This window comes from Apis cerana, linkage group LG5 (genome assembly GCF_029169275.1).
Source record: "Apis cerana isolate GH-2021 linkage group LG5, AcerK_1.0, whole genome shotgun sequence".
Lineage (NCBI taxonomy): Eukaryota > Metazoa > Arthropoda > Insecta > Hymenoptera > Apidae > Apis > Apis cerana.
The window spans coordinates 5,925,288-5,942,248 of NC_083856.1; the positions used below are offsets into that span (position 1 = coordinate 5,925,288).

At 36.7% G+C, this 16,961-nt stretch overlaps 1 protein-coding gene and 1 long non-coding RNA gene across 7 annotated transcripts in view; one reads left to right on the forward strand and one right to left on the reverse strand.

Annotated features, from left to right (window-relative positions):
* LOC114577355 (uncharacterized) overlaps positions 1 to 16,961 on the forward strand; it is a 96,527-nt gene that overhangs the window by 25,321 nt on the left and 54,245 nt on the right. The gene's annotated exons all lie outside the window — the stretch shown is intronic.
* The window catches only part of LOC107996525 (neural cell adhesion molecule 1-like), a 245,986-nt gene that overhangs the window by 23,566 nt on the left and 205,459 nt on the right, over positions 1 to 16,961 (reverse strand). The window contains exons 4-5 of the mRNA XM_062074672.1: positions 11,708 to 11,818; positions 10,387 to 10,590 (exon numbers count right to left, since the gene is read on the reverse strand). Coding sequence (XP_061930656.1) covers positions 10,387 to 10,590; positions 11,708 to 11,818 — 315 coding nt within the window. The remainder of the gene's footprint in view (positions 1 to 10,386; positions 10,591 to 11,707; positions 11,819 to 16,961) is intronic.

Here is a 16,961-nt window from a genome sequence, read left to right on the forward strand (position 1 = left end):
CGCTCGACGCTGCCTAGTTTCCCATTCTTCCCTCGATTCTTCCTGCTTTTTCTCGCCTATTCCTTTTGGGGATGGCGTCCCTTCACACGTGGGCCAGAATTAACGAAGATGTTTTATTAATTGGAATGTGTTTCTTCTATATATATATATATTCTCTCAACCTATTGGAATTTGGATCTGTAATCCTTAGAGTACGTAAATTTACCGACCATTTGCTATTTCCTCACTTTCAAAATCGTATTCCTTTCAAATAAATTACCTTCCCCTGAAAATCCTCTCAGAATTTCCTAAATACGGGATACCAGGATCCTATTTGACATCTCTATCACGTGTCAAATAATCCATCCGATCCAACCAGTTCCTCTGATCAAGTGCCAAAGGAACGTCACACACCACGCGTCATAACCTCCACGAGGCGCGAAACTCTGTTCTGAACTCTTCTCCTTAGAAGCTCCCCAAGCATCCTAACCGAACCGTTTTCGAAAGGAGGAACGTGACGAAACATCGTTGCAAGCTTGCACGCCGTCTCGAGCGGACGTGCTCCGATTTTGTATCCGCGGCGGGGGTGGAAGCGCATCCTCCACAGGCAAGATTTTCGACGGAAACGGAGAACGCTAATCGGCTGTGAGAACTATTCTGGGGAGGGGGAGTGGGTCGCGAGAAACGTCTAGGGATCTCCCTCGAGCCTCGGGTAATTGATCGGCGAGATTCAATTTCTCCTCGCATAATGAAATTCAGCCGAGAAAACGGGACGATTTCTCGGCCGTGTGATCCCTTATTCCATTCCATCGTGTTCTCCCCCACTCGGGTTTGATGAGACGAAACGAAATAACGGATGAAATCGAAATCTCGGCCAATTGGAATTTGAGATCTCTCTTTTTTTTTTTTTTTTAAACACAGTAGAAAACATAGTTGGATTTTTCGTGAAATTTGATAGATAGATTCAAAGATAATAATCTGTTGGATATTTATGGAATTTTTGAACGGATTCGAACAGATTTTTCATGTAGGATGGGATAGATATCTAGGAATTTGTTGTGCTCATAAAATTTTTTTTTCGATTTTCCTTTGTCATGTTGTAAAATACGAATTAATATATTGAAGTTCTTTGTATTTTTTGGAATTCGATAAATTCGTTGTAAAATCTTTGAAATTTTCTTCGAAGTTTTTTGCCTTTGTTACATTGCATTGAAAAATATAGATAAAAATTTTGAAATTCTTTGGTTTCATTTCAGAATTTTCGAAATTTTCTCCCTCATCGATTTCCTCGTTACACAGCGTCCCATTTTCGATTGATAAAAATTTCAAATTTCCCGTGTCCACAGAATTTTCAAAGCTTTTTTCGCGTCTTTTCCGGGTTTTCCATAAAAAACAATCTGGCCGGATTTTTAGAGAAACTTTTAATAAAAATCTGAATACCCCTCGCGGTTAGAAATTTTTTTTCCCTTTCCCCCCTTTTATCGCACCATATCGCCATATCGGAAACAGTTTATCGCGCTTCGAAATAAAATTCAACGAAATGTCACACATTCCTATACGTGGGAAAATCTAAAAAAATCTAAAAGAATCTATATTTCCATCATCCATACTAATTTCCACTTCCTTCCCCTCCCCTTCCACAATATTTATCGCGCCTCCATCTCCAAGTTAAAATAACCTCAGAGATATCCTCTCCCCCCGAAATTTGATTTGCAAATAACTAATAATAATGTTTATCGTGCCGTCCAACCCGTACTTCCGCCGTAAAATTTCCATTTCCTTATTTTAAACGAATACCTACACCACCATCGAAACTACCACCCGTGCACAATGGCGACGAAGGGAGGGGAGGGAGTTGATAGGGGCGAGTTGGAAACGAAAGCCACGAACCGCGAAAATTCCAGCCGGCTTACGCCGCAACTACGATCACCGCTCGAAACAAATAACGCGGAGGGGTGTGTGTAAGTGGCGGTGGTGTGTCCAGGCTTCTGTAAACCGCGATAAATGGATGTACTTATGTACAGTTTAAGCGTGAATCTATTACAACCGGGCCGATATAACCGGAAACAAAGAGTCGCATAATTTCACGAGAGAGTCAGATGGGGGAATACGCTTCATTTAACCCTGCATTAAACAGGGGAATTATCGGGGGATGAGGATTGCGCGGATTAAATTCAATTTTAACCCATCGCCTTCTGCCCGTTATTGTCTTCGAATAACGAAGGAAAAGTTTGCGCCTTCGTTGGAATGGAAACAACGTGAGAAAAAATGGAAACGAGGGATGAGATGACAGTGATGAACTCATGCGCTTAGACGGAATTATTCGCGGAGGGAATTAGGGAATTTTAGGGGTCGTTCGAAGCGCTTCTTCGGGATTCTTCGGAGTTTATTAAATTTTGGAATTATTTACGAAAGAAACGTTTGTATTTCTCTTTTTCAGACCCGAAGAGGAAAATTCAAATTCAATTCGTTTTCTCGTAGAGGTTCGGCTCGTTGATTAAATTTATGACTTTATGGTACGATGGGCACCGGCATACCCTAAATTGGGAAACTTAGTCCGCGATCCTCGGGCTCAGGGCTGTATCATTCTGAATATATTTCAAAGGAGATTAACTAGCTAGACAAGTTAGACCAGCTTTCACCCTCTGTGAAAAGTTAAGCAAGTAGAAGACGTTCGCTCAAATCTTAAACGATCGTTCAAAACGATCTCACTACTAAAATTCTCGTGTATCTTTACAAAATATTTCAAAAAAAAAAAACAAAGGCACACGATAAAATATCTATAGACTCAGTTAAAACACATCCCTAAATCGTAAAGAATTCAAACACAAGGGCTCCATCAAGCGTGGAATCACGTTCCTCGAGCCAAGAGAGTTGGATGCACGCGCGGCGAGTGTCTTTAATGGCCATCGTCGGCCCCGTGAAAGTACGTCGAACAATTTCTTTACGACCGTTCCCGGGACGAATCGTGTTGCAGTTGGCAAGAACGTGGAAAGACCACGTTAACTATCGGTCGTTGGAATCGGGTCGAAAGGAGGGCAGAATTCGAGCAGAGGAGATAGCATTTACGAACGAGAAAGAGTGAGAGAGAGATACGTAATATCAAACAGGAAATCCGTGTGACCGAACGCCGCGTGGCCGAAAGGCAAATAAGAAAAAGCTCTATTGAGCTTTTCTCCCTTTTAAACTTCGCAACGCCGCCGATACTTTTTGAAAAAACACCGTATTATTAACTCGAGTGGCACCACAGCACTCTCCTCCTGGAACGCAGTTTCCAAGCGTGCGTCTTTTGTGATACATAAAGCGACTCAATGGCTTATTTTTCTCTTTCTTCTCTCCCTTTCTCTCTATTCCTCTCTCTAATTCCTCTCTTTTAACGAGCCGCGCGAGATAAATGTCTCCGATTGTAAATTCTTTACGCGGTTAATATCCCCGCGAAGCTTTTAAAGCGCACGAACATAACCGCAGATGATTGTTTCCTCCTTCCGATAATTTCACGCAAGGGGGGAGGGTCGGTGGCGCGGTCGAGTGTGACGGTTTTGTGTACCGAGGGATGTAGGTCGAGGCTATGTTTCGAGACTTTTTGGTAGGATTTTTTCGGTGGAAGGGGGTGTGGTAGGGGGAGGCGGTGAATCGAGGGACAATAGAGTCCACGGATAGCTACGAGCCTGTTTCCCTTCCTGGTTAAGGCAAACACCGCGTTGAAATACCGCGGTCTTATGGGATGAAGCAATAATATATTTTCAGGCTTTTTCAGATTCTTTTGCGGGAGAGAGAGAATCTCACTGACGTCGGTTCGCGCTGTGCGGAATGCGGCCGTTCTTTATTTCGTATTCTGTCTGACAAACGTTGTTCCAATACCCTCCCTAAGAGCTTGTTATTAAAATTGTATCGTTCTTTTCTTAACTGGAAATATTGGCTTTAATATTTCGGTTTAATTTCTAGAGCGAGAAATTTGTTGATTTATCGCGAGATTATAATTTTTTCGATTCAAAGTTCCGAATCCGAAAAATTATGTTCGGAAAGAAAAATTAAATTGTCGTTGACAATCGTTAAATGGTCATTGAAATAACAAATTTATCGATCGGACTCGACAGGTTTAACAGGTTGAATATCATTTATCATAGAAGGTAATTTTTCATATTGCAATTTATATTTATAATAATAGAAAAGAATTATACTTTCCTACACCACTTTCAACCCTATTGTTATTTTATAAAATAATCATCATCCATCTGGCCGAGGAGGAAAATTTATTGCTAATTCCGCCACGGAAATCGTAGCTAGGATCGAAATGAAATTTGCAACAGTCGATCACGATTCGTTTCGATAAGAATCGGCGTAATTGAGAACGAACGACGTATTCTGATTCGTTCCGTGCGTGGAAGTCAACCTTTCTCCCGTTCTGCCGTTTGCATTTACATATTTTTATTTTTCACCGCGATACCACGAATAATTACTCGATAATTAAACGTTATCGGGAATAATTAGTCATTAATTTGACTCGTCGCGTGTTACGATGGAATTTACTTTGTGAGATCGAGATCGCTCGCTCGACGTTCATTCGATTACTTAGAGTTCAAACGCACCAACGTTCGTGCGAAAATTTCTTTTCCTTTTCGTGAGAATGAATCGTAACCGCGCCACCTCAAAAATTCTATTCTATTTTGTTTGATAAATATTCTCGTCTCGAGTTATCACGCGTGGTCCTTTGATGTTGCAACAGTTTTTTTATCGGATTTCTTTTTATCGGATTTCTTTGGTGTATCTTTATTGGCCCAACGAATTGGATTATCCGTGTCACTTATTCGTGAAAAGTTAGTAATACAGGAGAAATCGTGGAATTCTAATTTGATAATATTTCTTTTTTATAATTCATTAACTCGCTGATGATACTATCGAGATGAATTTTCCGCATGATTATGAATTATTAATTATACTACGATTTGATTTCGATTCATCATTTGAATTCGTAATGGTACGAATTTTAACTTCCGATTGTAATCCGTAATAAATCGTGTTTGAACTTGTGAAATCTGATGAACGAAAAGTTTAAATTAATATAGATTCGGTAATAGTCTGTTCAAGATATTCTAATTAAATTTAATTTTCCAATTTTATCATGAAATTTTTTAAGTAATTAGATCTTGAGAGATAATAATTTCCCCAATTCTTCTCTCCTTTTCTAAATCCTCTCGATATTCTCCGTCTTATCCTCATCTTAATTTCCACCGCATTATTTTCAATGCATCTCAATTACTCGTACAATCGATCGTTCCAAATTGAATTGGTGCCTTAATGCGAAGAATCGAGAGGAAAGCGGTGACCGAATCGAGCACCCGGAACCTTCGATTAAAAGATGGTCTTCTTGGCGCGATCTGTCGCGACCACAATCATATTTAATGGAAATTTAACGGAAATAGCAAATAAAGATTCGCGAAAACTTACCCTTATCTATCCCTCGCCTTCAAAAATTTCCCTCTTTCTCTCGATTTAAATAAATTACGAGTTATCGTTGGCGGGCAACGTTAACCAGAGACAACGTTTGCAGCGAGCGAGATAGCCAAGATTAAAACCGGTAAAAGTTTTTACGAGTGAATTCGAGATAAACTGCTCGCGAAGGTTCTTAAAATGGGCCGTTACGGTAAACGGTTGGCCTTTTACCTTCTCTTCCTTTTTTTTTTAAATTTCACTCTAAAAAAATATCGCACCGCATAATTAGTTTTGGAGTTAAGAAATATTTTCTTTCTTACGTTGAATTGCTTAAAATAAGAACACATATCTCCATCTCCATACAACAAATTTACTCTCCTTCGAATCTGAATCGATCGATATTCGCTTCGTAACATAATTTCAAGATGGATGAGAGAAAATTAAAGTAAACGTCGCGTTTGGTATCACGGAACAATGATCTTTGAGACGGAAGTTTCACGGATCTCGGATCTCACCGGTGTTGCGGATTCATTAGGGCGGTTCACCCGATGCCGCAACCATTCTCGTCAAAGATCCGCTCGGTGATACTGATACCGACGATGCTAATCCCGACTGTGTATATCGTCACACCGTCCCTTTGATGAATCTGTCTGATGAGATCTCGTAATGAATTTCCACATACGAGAGCGAATGGCAACGACGTGAACAACTATTGGACGAATGCCATCAAGATTCGTTCTCATCGATATTGATAAAATTGTATTTATATATGTATGTATGTATGAACGTGAGACTGAGATTATGCGGCCTCTTAAGGGCTTCCTTACTATTACTCCTAATTATCTTACAACTTTCTAATGAGTCTCCAGTCGACGTAACTGACGAGTTTTGAACAACTTTCCGGTGACTTGAGAACAAGTCATTCACAACTCTCTTAATTGTGCCATATTCTTAAAGGTTTCGTACTTTACTTTCGTCATATTTCACCGGATAAAGAAATTTTCGCATGCAAATTCTCTACGATCATTCTCTAGAATTTTTTATCTTTTTCAGGTACAACTTGTTAATTCGTAATTCCTTCAAATCCTTTGTTTTATCATGGATAAAATACAAAACGTTTTGGAACAGTCTTTTTTTGTTAAATTGTTGTTTATTATTGCGTTTATTCGAAATTTGAGCGATACGTATTTGTGCGAACGTACAAAATGTAAAATGGAATATTTAATATCACGTTTGAAAAATAAAGCAGACAAAATTCTGATTTATTACTTTTTATGGAATTATATTGAAATTAATTATCATTTTAATTACAATTAGAACCAGAGACAGGATTGAAAAGCAATTATTTTATGATCAATATTATGATGATGATTCTTCCTGAGTCAGGATATCTGTTTGCATCAGTTCGAAAAGTCTTATATCCTTCTTATCAATTAAATTATTTAAATTTAAATAAATTTGTTCAAGGAGGAGTTTCGGTGGAATAGGTTTGAGAATTAGGTTTGTCGCGTGTGACGTAATGTTCCTTCAGTGATCTTGTTTACTCTCTTCCTTCGTTAATTTTATGAGAATTTTTTTACAATTTATACATCACACATGTTAAATAAATTTTTGTATTTTTGTATTTTTAAATAAATTTTTCTCTTCAAACTTCGCTCGCAGATTTCTTAATGACGTTTTGCTTAACGGACTTTTGCGTAGTTCTTTAAATGAAATGTTGCACAATCTCTGTCAATGAACGAAGTAGATCGCTTTGGTTGATTTATAACGGTGATTAATTTTCAGATTCAACTTTTCCTTTCCTTTATTTTAAATCTTTAAATACACGTTCTTGTTTTGTATGAAAGACTAGTCACAATATCGAACATAACTTTTTCTTTGACAATTTTTATTCTCAATATCTTCATATCCCTGGTTCCTCAAAATATTCTTTTGTTTCAAAGCTACAAAAAAATATCGTTTGTTTCCAAAGTTCTTGCAAAGTTGGAAAAATATAAAGTCAGTTCAATTTCAATTTCTATCGAGTTCTCAACGAACGATAATAGCGAAACAATCGAGCAGAATGCTCGTCGACAAACTCTCGAACAAACGACGTCGCGGTGTCCACTATCCATAAGGGTCGAACTTTGTTTAAGAACTTAAGAGCGTCGCGAAACGAGGGTATCAGCCTCGAAACTTCACCATTCTCTCTAAATTGCACGATTCTCCCCGCAACTTGCTACGTCCAAAGACAAGATAATCTGGTCCAGTCATCTTGGTTGTTCCATCGACATCGTGTTGCTAGCCGAATACACCGCTATCGATGGAACAGTCCGGCCCTGTCACAAATAATTGTTACTATCGTCCCCGGTATTGGATATTCGGTTAGAAGTTGGGATTGCGGGCTCGATTGATTGTTCAGAAGTTCGTAAGTCCGTGACAAATTCTATTCAGAGATTCTAAATGGGAAATTTGAACAAAAGAGGGAAGACACTGTTGTACTTGTCTAAAAAAAAAAAAAAAAAAAAAGAAAAAGAAAAAAGGTATAGAAAAGTTTGCGTAACCTAGTTTGAGATCTAGTTGGCTGTTAATTAGGTGCTTGGATTCGGCTTAAGGTCTTCCTTTTCGAATTTACGAGGTGGAGCGTTAATTTCGAGCTCCAGTTGGTCTCAAAATATTCTACTATTTTTAAACGTACGTTTGATTATGTATTATATATCGGGTGTATTTTTAAAAAAGGTTAAAGATATAAGAGAAAGAAAAAAGAAGTTGAATTGTGGACAAAAATTGTGCCTAATGGTGTTCTACACTGTTATTTATAATAGTTGTTTATGACAACGACTGTTGAATGTCCACATTAAAATTGTTTCGAAAACGTACGAACAATAATTCATATTTGAAATTACGATTTAACGATGGAAAAAAGTTCCTGCAGTCGAGGGACAAACGATATTCCATGAATCTTTTTCTCCAATATCCAATACCAAGGAATCAATCGTTCGAAATATATTTAAAAACTTTTATCGAACTAGACGTATGAAATTTAAATTTAAGAAATTTTCATACTTAAAAAAATCATGGAAAAAGTATTCTATGTAAGAAGATATAAAGAAGAAGAGTTCAATCGTTAATCCACACTCTGCAAAAGAACTGCATCATCCCCTATAGATTATCCGAAGAAAAAAAAAAGGAGAATCCCTTCTTCGCCATTCTCCTCCTCGTTGAAAAAAATATGTGAGATCTAAAATATCTGCCTCTCCGATCAAATGATCGACCATCATCCCGTTTAACCATCCCCATCTCCTTTTAAGCACCCCTGTTCGGTATAAACGGTATATCAGTTCTCGCTTTTGTTTCCAACAGGGTAAAAGTGAGGAGTCAGCTCCGATCGGTCGAGGTCAGTGAGAGGAATGGTCACTTCCTGATCCGTGAACGTTATCGAGAAATATTTTAAATCAGTTGTACAGATAATCCTCCCCAACTCGTGGAAGTCGGGATATCGGGCGATTCTATGGACTATAATTCATCCCGATAATGGCCACGCCTTTGCCCACTTATTCTCCATTTCCTTTACGCACCGTGGCTGGGAAATGGCCTCTCTTTTGCAAAGAATAGAAGATGATTCTCAAGGGGAGGTTGGATTACCCTCACACCCTTGCGCTACTTCCTTTTCATCTTATCGCGATTTTAACTTATACTTATTTATTTATTTATTTTCGTTTTAACTCTCGATAATTTAGATTCTTCGATATGCAAATCAAACGAGAACGTGTTCTTTATCTACGATCGTCTTGGTTTTGGCGACGAGTTGGCTATTCAAATTTTGACTCGACAGAGATTTAAATTTATTGTTGGAAGAAATCTCAATGATTAATTTTATAAAAATAACAAATTTTTGATCCTGAGAAAATTGAAATTTCGTCTTTTCAAGGAACAACGAAGAGATCAATGTTTTTTATCTCATTATTCATGGAAATTCTTATCCCTTAGTGTGTATGAAAATAAGATGGAAGTAGGAGGGAAACTTCGTTATCCACCTTCATCACTGTCCGTTGACATGGTATTTTGTTCCGAATCCGCATCGTGGAACGGAGAAAAGTGGCCATTGGCTTTTCTATTATCCCGATAAACATCTCGCAGCGATAGCTTGTCGATAGTAAAATGGTATCGCAAAGAAGTACGTACCATTTCCAATAGGAATTCACGATTCATCGTGAGAAATTCACAATCTACTTCACCCTATCAACTATATTGTTGACGCCAGATTGTACAACAATTCTTGTACGTGACGTATTTTCAACGATTTATGATTCTTTTTTGCTTTTTTTTATCACGATCGACACGATTTAAATTGTTTGCTATTGCCATGCGACGACAATGAGGAGAAAATCCGAATGTACATAAATACATCGACAATGGATTTTCGATTTTGAAAGGAAACTAAAGTCAATTGGAGCATTGTTTTCCAATCTTTTTCGAGTTTTGTAATATTATATTCTATTATATTATAGAATATTCTTCTATTATAGAATTGTGGAGGAAGAAAACGAGTATTTCTAAAGAATTTTCAACAATTTGTCTTTAAACAAGATTAATTACTCTTTTCCTTATTTGCATCGTAATGTATATTCGCTACTTGTAGCACTAAAATATATATGAAAATAAGAAAAACGGTAACTGTCAATAAAATCAAAATTTATATTACGATTGAACACCATTATATAACTGCTTTAAAATGTAAACAGATGTAAAAAGATCGTCAATTAAAAGCAACGACAATGGTCTCTAGAAAAGAGACTCGTGCCTCCTTGAGCATCCTTCAAACAATGAGACTCAAGTCTCGAGGCGAACGAAGAAGAGCATACATACTTCACATCTTCATACACGGGACAAAGATTCGAAATACCAACCGAATGATCCGAAAATATCCCAATAATGAGATATATTGCTTTGATCGTTGTTAAATCATTCGATTCTATCGATCGTAATACTCACAATTCATGTCGACGTAGACGGTGGTCGAAAGGGGTATCGACCTGTTGTTATTGGTCGCGTTGCAGGTGAGGGTCGAGCGTACGTCGTTCCTTCCTAAATTTTTGATAACGAGCTCGTTCCGCGCAACACCGTTCCTCACCGTCACGGTTTTGTTGCTGACGAGTTTGTCGTCCCTGTACCAGGACACTGTGGGCGTCGGCTTACCTGCAACCATGGAAAAAAAAAGAAAAAAAGATCACGTTTCCACGCCCAATTTCCAAACTATTTCTTTCTCTCAATTCCGTATTCTCCGACCGAGGATATTTTTATCTCGCGATAGTTTGTTTTGAAAGGATCCTCTGATTGCGATGACTTTTTTCCCCCCCTCGTTTTCTTTTGTCCCCTACTATTTCCGGTCGAGTGGAAACGTATGGATTGTTCGTTCGTTCGTTTCATCATCGTTCTTTTAAACCTCCCTCCAGTTATGATGGGTTTTATGAAGAAAAATCGAGATTGTATCGCGAGGTTCGTTTACGAATGAGGGACGGCGAATTAGAATGAATCGCAACGATATGATATTTCAAACGTGTTTATTACTTTACGTGAATATTATGCTATCATGATCGATATTATACGAATTCTTTATCTATCTTTATCCGAAGCTGTAATTATTATCATCACAAGTATTAGGATAGAATTAATCCGCCTCGAAATAAATAATTTAAACGGAATTTGCGACAAGAGATGAAAGGAATATTAGTAGGAATTCCGGATATTTTAAAACACAAAGACGCGCTTTGAATTTAATAAAAACACGATACATCATAGAATCTTGTCTCTTAATTACCCACTTTTTTATAATAATCTACGATCTTTCTCTCTCTCTCTCTCTATCCTCGCGAGTAATAACGGAATAATTTTAAAACACGGCGGAATAAACAAGTTATTTCATAAGAATTTTAAAATTTTTAACGACTATAATCATATTATTCCGTACAATTTATATATATAATTCCTCTTTACGAGAGTCACGACCCATAACTTTAAAATTCAAAAACGTACCGTCACCGCGTTACCAAAACGTTGTTATTTCTTTTTTTCTTTCCTTTTAACAATCTCCTTTACATATATATTACGCGATAAGGGGCAGTGGTGGTGGTGGATTAAAATGAATTTCTCGAGCGTTTGTCCGCCGCATTTCGCGAAATTTCGCCGTCACGTAATCCGGTTGGAAACGAGGCTTCAACGAACCCACCACCATCTCTGCCCGTTTTTCGAATTGGACCGGACGTTCTCTCGAGGGCTAAGGGGGAGGACAAAGGGTCGACGTGACGTTACTTACCGCCGTACACGTCGCAGTAGAGCCGCAGTGTGTCGCCCTTCATGTACGGGCCCACCATCGAGTTCCGTGCGATCCCTGAGTCATCGACGATCACGATTTTGTGCGGCGGAACTGCAACACGAAACAATCCATCCTGCGTTTATCATTGGCTCGTCTTCTCTGCCGAGAGAAATTTTTTGACGATCGTGGATGATGGTTGCAATATGAATTTCGAGGCGAGTTTCGTAGTCGAGAATAAAATTGAACACTCAATTTGAGATATTTGAGATATCGATGATGTTGGAATTAAGAATCATTGGATGTGCGCACAGCTTGAACTTAAAATTGTGGATAAATGTGGAGGGGTTATACTATATGGTGTTATGACTGGTTTGGAATTTAAAAAATTCCAAGCTTCAAGAATTACGCGGGGAATATTGAAAATGAATGAAAGATAAGAGTTCAGGAAATTTCGTTTCGAATTTTAGAATTATAAGAAGAATGCGAACGCGGAATTTTAACACAATAAGTTTCAGAGTTGTAGAGTTGTCTACTTATGAAATACAGTTTCGCATAGAATTCTAAAATCGCGGATAAAACAACCTTCTAGGAATTCTAGATTTATACGCGTGTAATATAACGTATCTAGATTTTAAAAATTGCATGGTACACGATGTATATATCTCGACATTCTTTTTAAAATTTAAAATCTCACAAAGAGGAAAACCTTGCGAACAATTTTCCGACGATTGCAAATTGCAAAAATATGTTTAAAAGAATTACATTTGTTGCACCGATGTATAAAAATATTCCAATACCGGAATTCTCTTCGATCGCGTTCACGATCCTAAAACACACCGCAATAATAATAACTGGATTCCCAAAAATCTCGTGGATCGAGCTGGAACCACTTGGACCTTCCCTTCAATTTCTCATGCCATCATCGCGTTCTGAGAGTCGCGGAGTCCCTTCTCCTCGGGACTTTTGGAGGATCGCGCGAATGGTGTCTGGCAAGACGGAAGCCATCGTCGTCGAGCGGAGGCCGATAACGCGAAATTGGTATTGGAAGATCGTGGCTCAGATACCACGACGCCATTAAATTGGAATCTGAAATCGATACGGGCAGCGCCGCACCCCTTGGCAGGAGGGGGAGGGGAAAAAAAAGGAAAATGGAAAAAAAAGAGGATTGGTATCCTGGTAAAAGTAATTGAAAAATTACCGTCGCAAAAATCGACTGGCGACATTATTATAGACCGTTGTTCGTCGACGAACATCGAGACCCATCGAGGGGATGCTGATGCCCCTCGTGATCCTGATAAATGACACGAAGGGAAACGCGCCATTTATCGATATTACCTTTTGTAATACTACTTGCAAAATCATAGTTGAGCGTGTAATGCATTATATACATATATATATATCGTTGCTTCATCGTTGCTTCTCGAGGAAATATGACGATAATGTGGATTCTGTCTCGCCTCTTCAGCACATTGTTGACGATATTTATGATCTTATGAAAAGTGGAATGCTGAAATGGAATGCTCTATTAATTCGAGTAATTCTTGGATGATGTGATTGTCGAGTTATTGTTGACACTTTTGGGTGTGAAAGAGATTGAGAATATAAATTTCGATCAGCTCGAGATATAATTAAAATGATGATTCATCTATCTGCAAGAATTATAATCCTCTATTTTATATAAAATTTTAATCCTGTTCGTTTTAAAACGGTGGTGTAATTAAATTATTCGACGAATTCCTTGGCAATCTCACGATGATGAAACACGAACCGCAAGATGCAACATTAGAGGGATCGATTAACTGCCCCTTGTAACTTAGACTATTTGAACTGTATCAGCGGTGTTCCAGCGCCAATCGCGGTACACCCACCAAGCCAATATTTGATTGTTTGTGCTTGCTTGAAGAGTACGTTAGGTGGCATTGATATTCCCTCTGAGAGAGGCACCGTGTCCTCCAGAATTTGCCTAATGTGCATAGGATAATCCTGCCTCGAGATCTGCCAATAGATCGATATAACGAAATATACCGTTTACATAGAATTTAAATTATTGTTATTAAAAAAAAAAAACGGAAAAAAAGAAAAGAAAATCACGAAAATCACGAAATCTATCTCACCGATTCGACGAAGCGTAGTTTAACTCGCCGACTTTCCGAAATTAAACAAGACCAGTCAACTCTCTCCATTTTATCCCCAAGACGTTTCAAAAGACAGAGCTGACTCAGGCAACAACTTGTCTTGTTTCTTACTCGCTACCGTTCGAATATCTCATTACGGTAATTGTTTCTGCTCGCGGAGTTGCGTGATATTTTGTCTTGGAAGAAAAATCGGGAAACGTTTGGTGATAAGTAATTCAGTGGAAAGAATCTTGGGAAAAATTTGTTTGAATTTCGATGTTACATGAATTAATTTGTGACGTGATTAAAAGAACGATCGTTACTTTTAAGGAAATTTAAACGATCACTTTGTAAATAATACCGATGAAAATTTTTTATATTGAATCTTCTTTCAATTTTCTTTTTAATAGAAATAATTACAGGTATTAATACAGATTTTTATTTACTTCGATGGATTTTCGACGAAAGAGATAGATAGAATTGTAATCTAACTATTTTTTAAAATTATTTCTTACATTATCGCACAATAATTTCCATATACAAGATCTTATGGGAATAAAAAAATCTCGTTTCAAGAAAACAATAATTCCAAATTTTTAAAAAAAAATGTCTGTCCCCAAGCTTTTATCCTGCGAAGCAAAATCTATATACAACAAAGTACAATTTCTCAATAAGGGGGAAAGAAATATATTCAGTAAATAGAGGAAAAACATGTGCAAATATTCGAAGGTTTGGGAAAATTCGCGTGGTAAATGAAAGATAATAAGGGAATAAGATCTAAATTGGAAGTGCAAGTAAGAAAGTGGAATACTCGTCGAAACGAGCCCCTGTTGTTTTGCTAACCCTTTGGATTATATCGGATGTGTATCTTGCTGAGCAGACGCGCGTTAGTGCAAATTCTTGTGTGTACCAACTTGTATATACATTGTACACTGACAAATATTACTGTATTATTCGAGATTGGTACACGACCATCGTCTGATAAAAAGATAACCAAGTTTTTGTTTCTTTATAAATTAAAAAAATACTTTTAATTTTCCAAATATGTATGCAATTTCTAATATTATAAATTTGAATTTAAATTACAGATAATTGAAACAGGTATCTCTTTACCTTTTTACAAAAAAAGTTGAAACTTTTCTGAGAATTGAAACTTACAAATATTCTATGATAGGAGAAAAATCCCCTAAATATCCATCTATATCCATATCTATCTATATTTTTATTATCTTAGATTCATATGATAGATCCCTCCATTTGTATCTTTCGTGTTGGGTATAAAAGAATAGCCACCTTGTGAAATAAGAATATTCGTACTAAATTAAATAACTATTTAATTTCTCTTAATTGGAAACTTCAAGTCTAAACAAAAATACATATTTCTTCAATCATACAAAAATTGGCGACTCTTCTATTAAACGCATATACAAAAAGAAAGAAAAAAAAGAAAAAAAATCGGATGATTTTTTTTCATCTTTCACATTCCTTAAAAAAAAAAAAGAAAAAATTCATTTTGGACGTCACAGAATAGGAAATCTCTCCATTCACACGTCCCCATTATTGAATATATTAAATTCTACGTCAAATATATCGAAAATACCTTGATGCGAAAATATCTTCTCCATCATATTTCGAGTCAATCGACAAATATTTGTTCACCAATGATGAAATACCTTATCTGGATCCAATTTCTCGCGCACCATAGTCAACATCAATAATCTGTATTCTCGATCGTGGCGCAACGATGCACGCCGCGCCCGAAGAATATTTCTCCGAACAGCGGGACATTTATTGCCGATAATGTAAACGGGTTTCTTACGCATTCCGTGTCAGTTGCAACGGAGCCTGTTGGAATCGATATTCGCCTGTGTAACGGGTTTCATATGCGCGAATTTTCAAAGAGGCCAACTCGGCCGGATTTTCGTTGACGCCGCATCGATGAATACGGTGATCCAATTCGTTTCGAATTTCGCATATTCTCGATTTTATCGGATTTTCCATTTGTCATCATACCTTTTCTCATTTATTTCTTTCTTCTGTTCGCTAATTCAATCCCTTCTTATCCGCACTTTGTTTATTAATGTTATTGCGATTCGAATGAGTTTCGATTATGGAGTAATAGCTGAAAGAAGATCCGAGCAATTATTCGATTTATGGATAATTGGTCTTGTTATTTTAATGCTAAAATTTTTAAAAAAGTGATCTTTAATCTTGAATTATTGGATTACTTTATGCTTTAAAAATTAAAAAGATTTTAAAGATTAAATATAATTTCTTTTTTTTTTTTTAGATATGAAAGAACTTTTTATAAGTGGAATGTTACACAATTAAAATATATGTCAGGAATATGAGACAGGTTTTTAAGTTCTTTTTCCATTTTTGTTCGTTATATTCGGATAATAAGGAATACAATAGAGCAAGATATTTTACACACGATAAATTTAATTATCTGAAAATAAAAGAAATTTAACAGGTACAGAATGGGAAACATTATCAACAATTTCTAAAGTAATAAAATTTATCGTGCGTAAATATCCTATTTCATTGTGGATTCTCCATTACCGAATACGATAAACACAAATATAAGTAGAGACATTAAATTACTCGCGCGAGATTCATTAAATGTGTATATAATTAACAATGAAAATTTGGTAAATATTTAATTTAATTCTGTTCGAAAAATAAACGTAAAAATAATTATTCTTTATTCGCATGTTTGGAGCATCTTTTTTTTTTTCTGAGCAAAACTAACTTTTCCAAACATTTGGATACATTTTATCAAAAAATTTTATCACTTCACTTAATACATTCTGAGGCAAAAAACAAAATGACTCGACGACGAATATTTATTTGTATGGAATCCAAAAGCAAAAGAAAAGTAGAAAATTCCTTTTCATCTTTCACATTTTTTGGAAAAGTTCAATATTTATTCTAATTCCAATTTTTTGAACCATACTTACGTTACGTTATAATTTACAAAATTTACTCGTATCTAAAAAAAAAAAAAAAAAACAAATGCTCCAAACTTTCCAAGCAGAAGATAATCAACACATTTTTCAAAAAACAAAATGTAATTTATCTCCGGAAAATTCAATTCACCGCTAATACCGCGTTCTTGGAGGCTTGGTTCAACAACCACT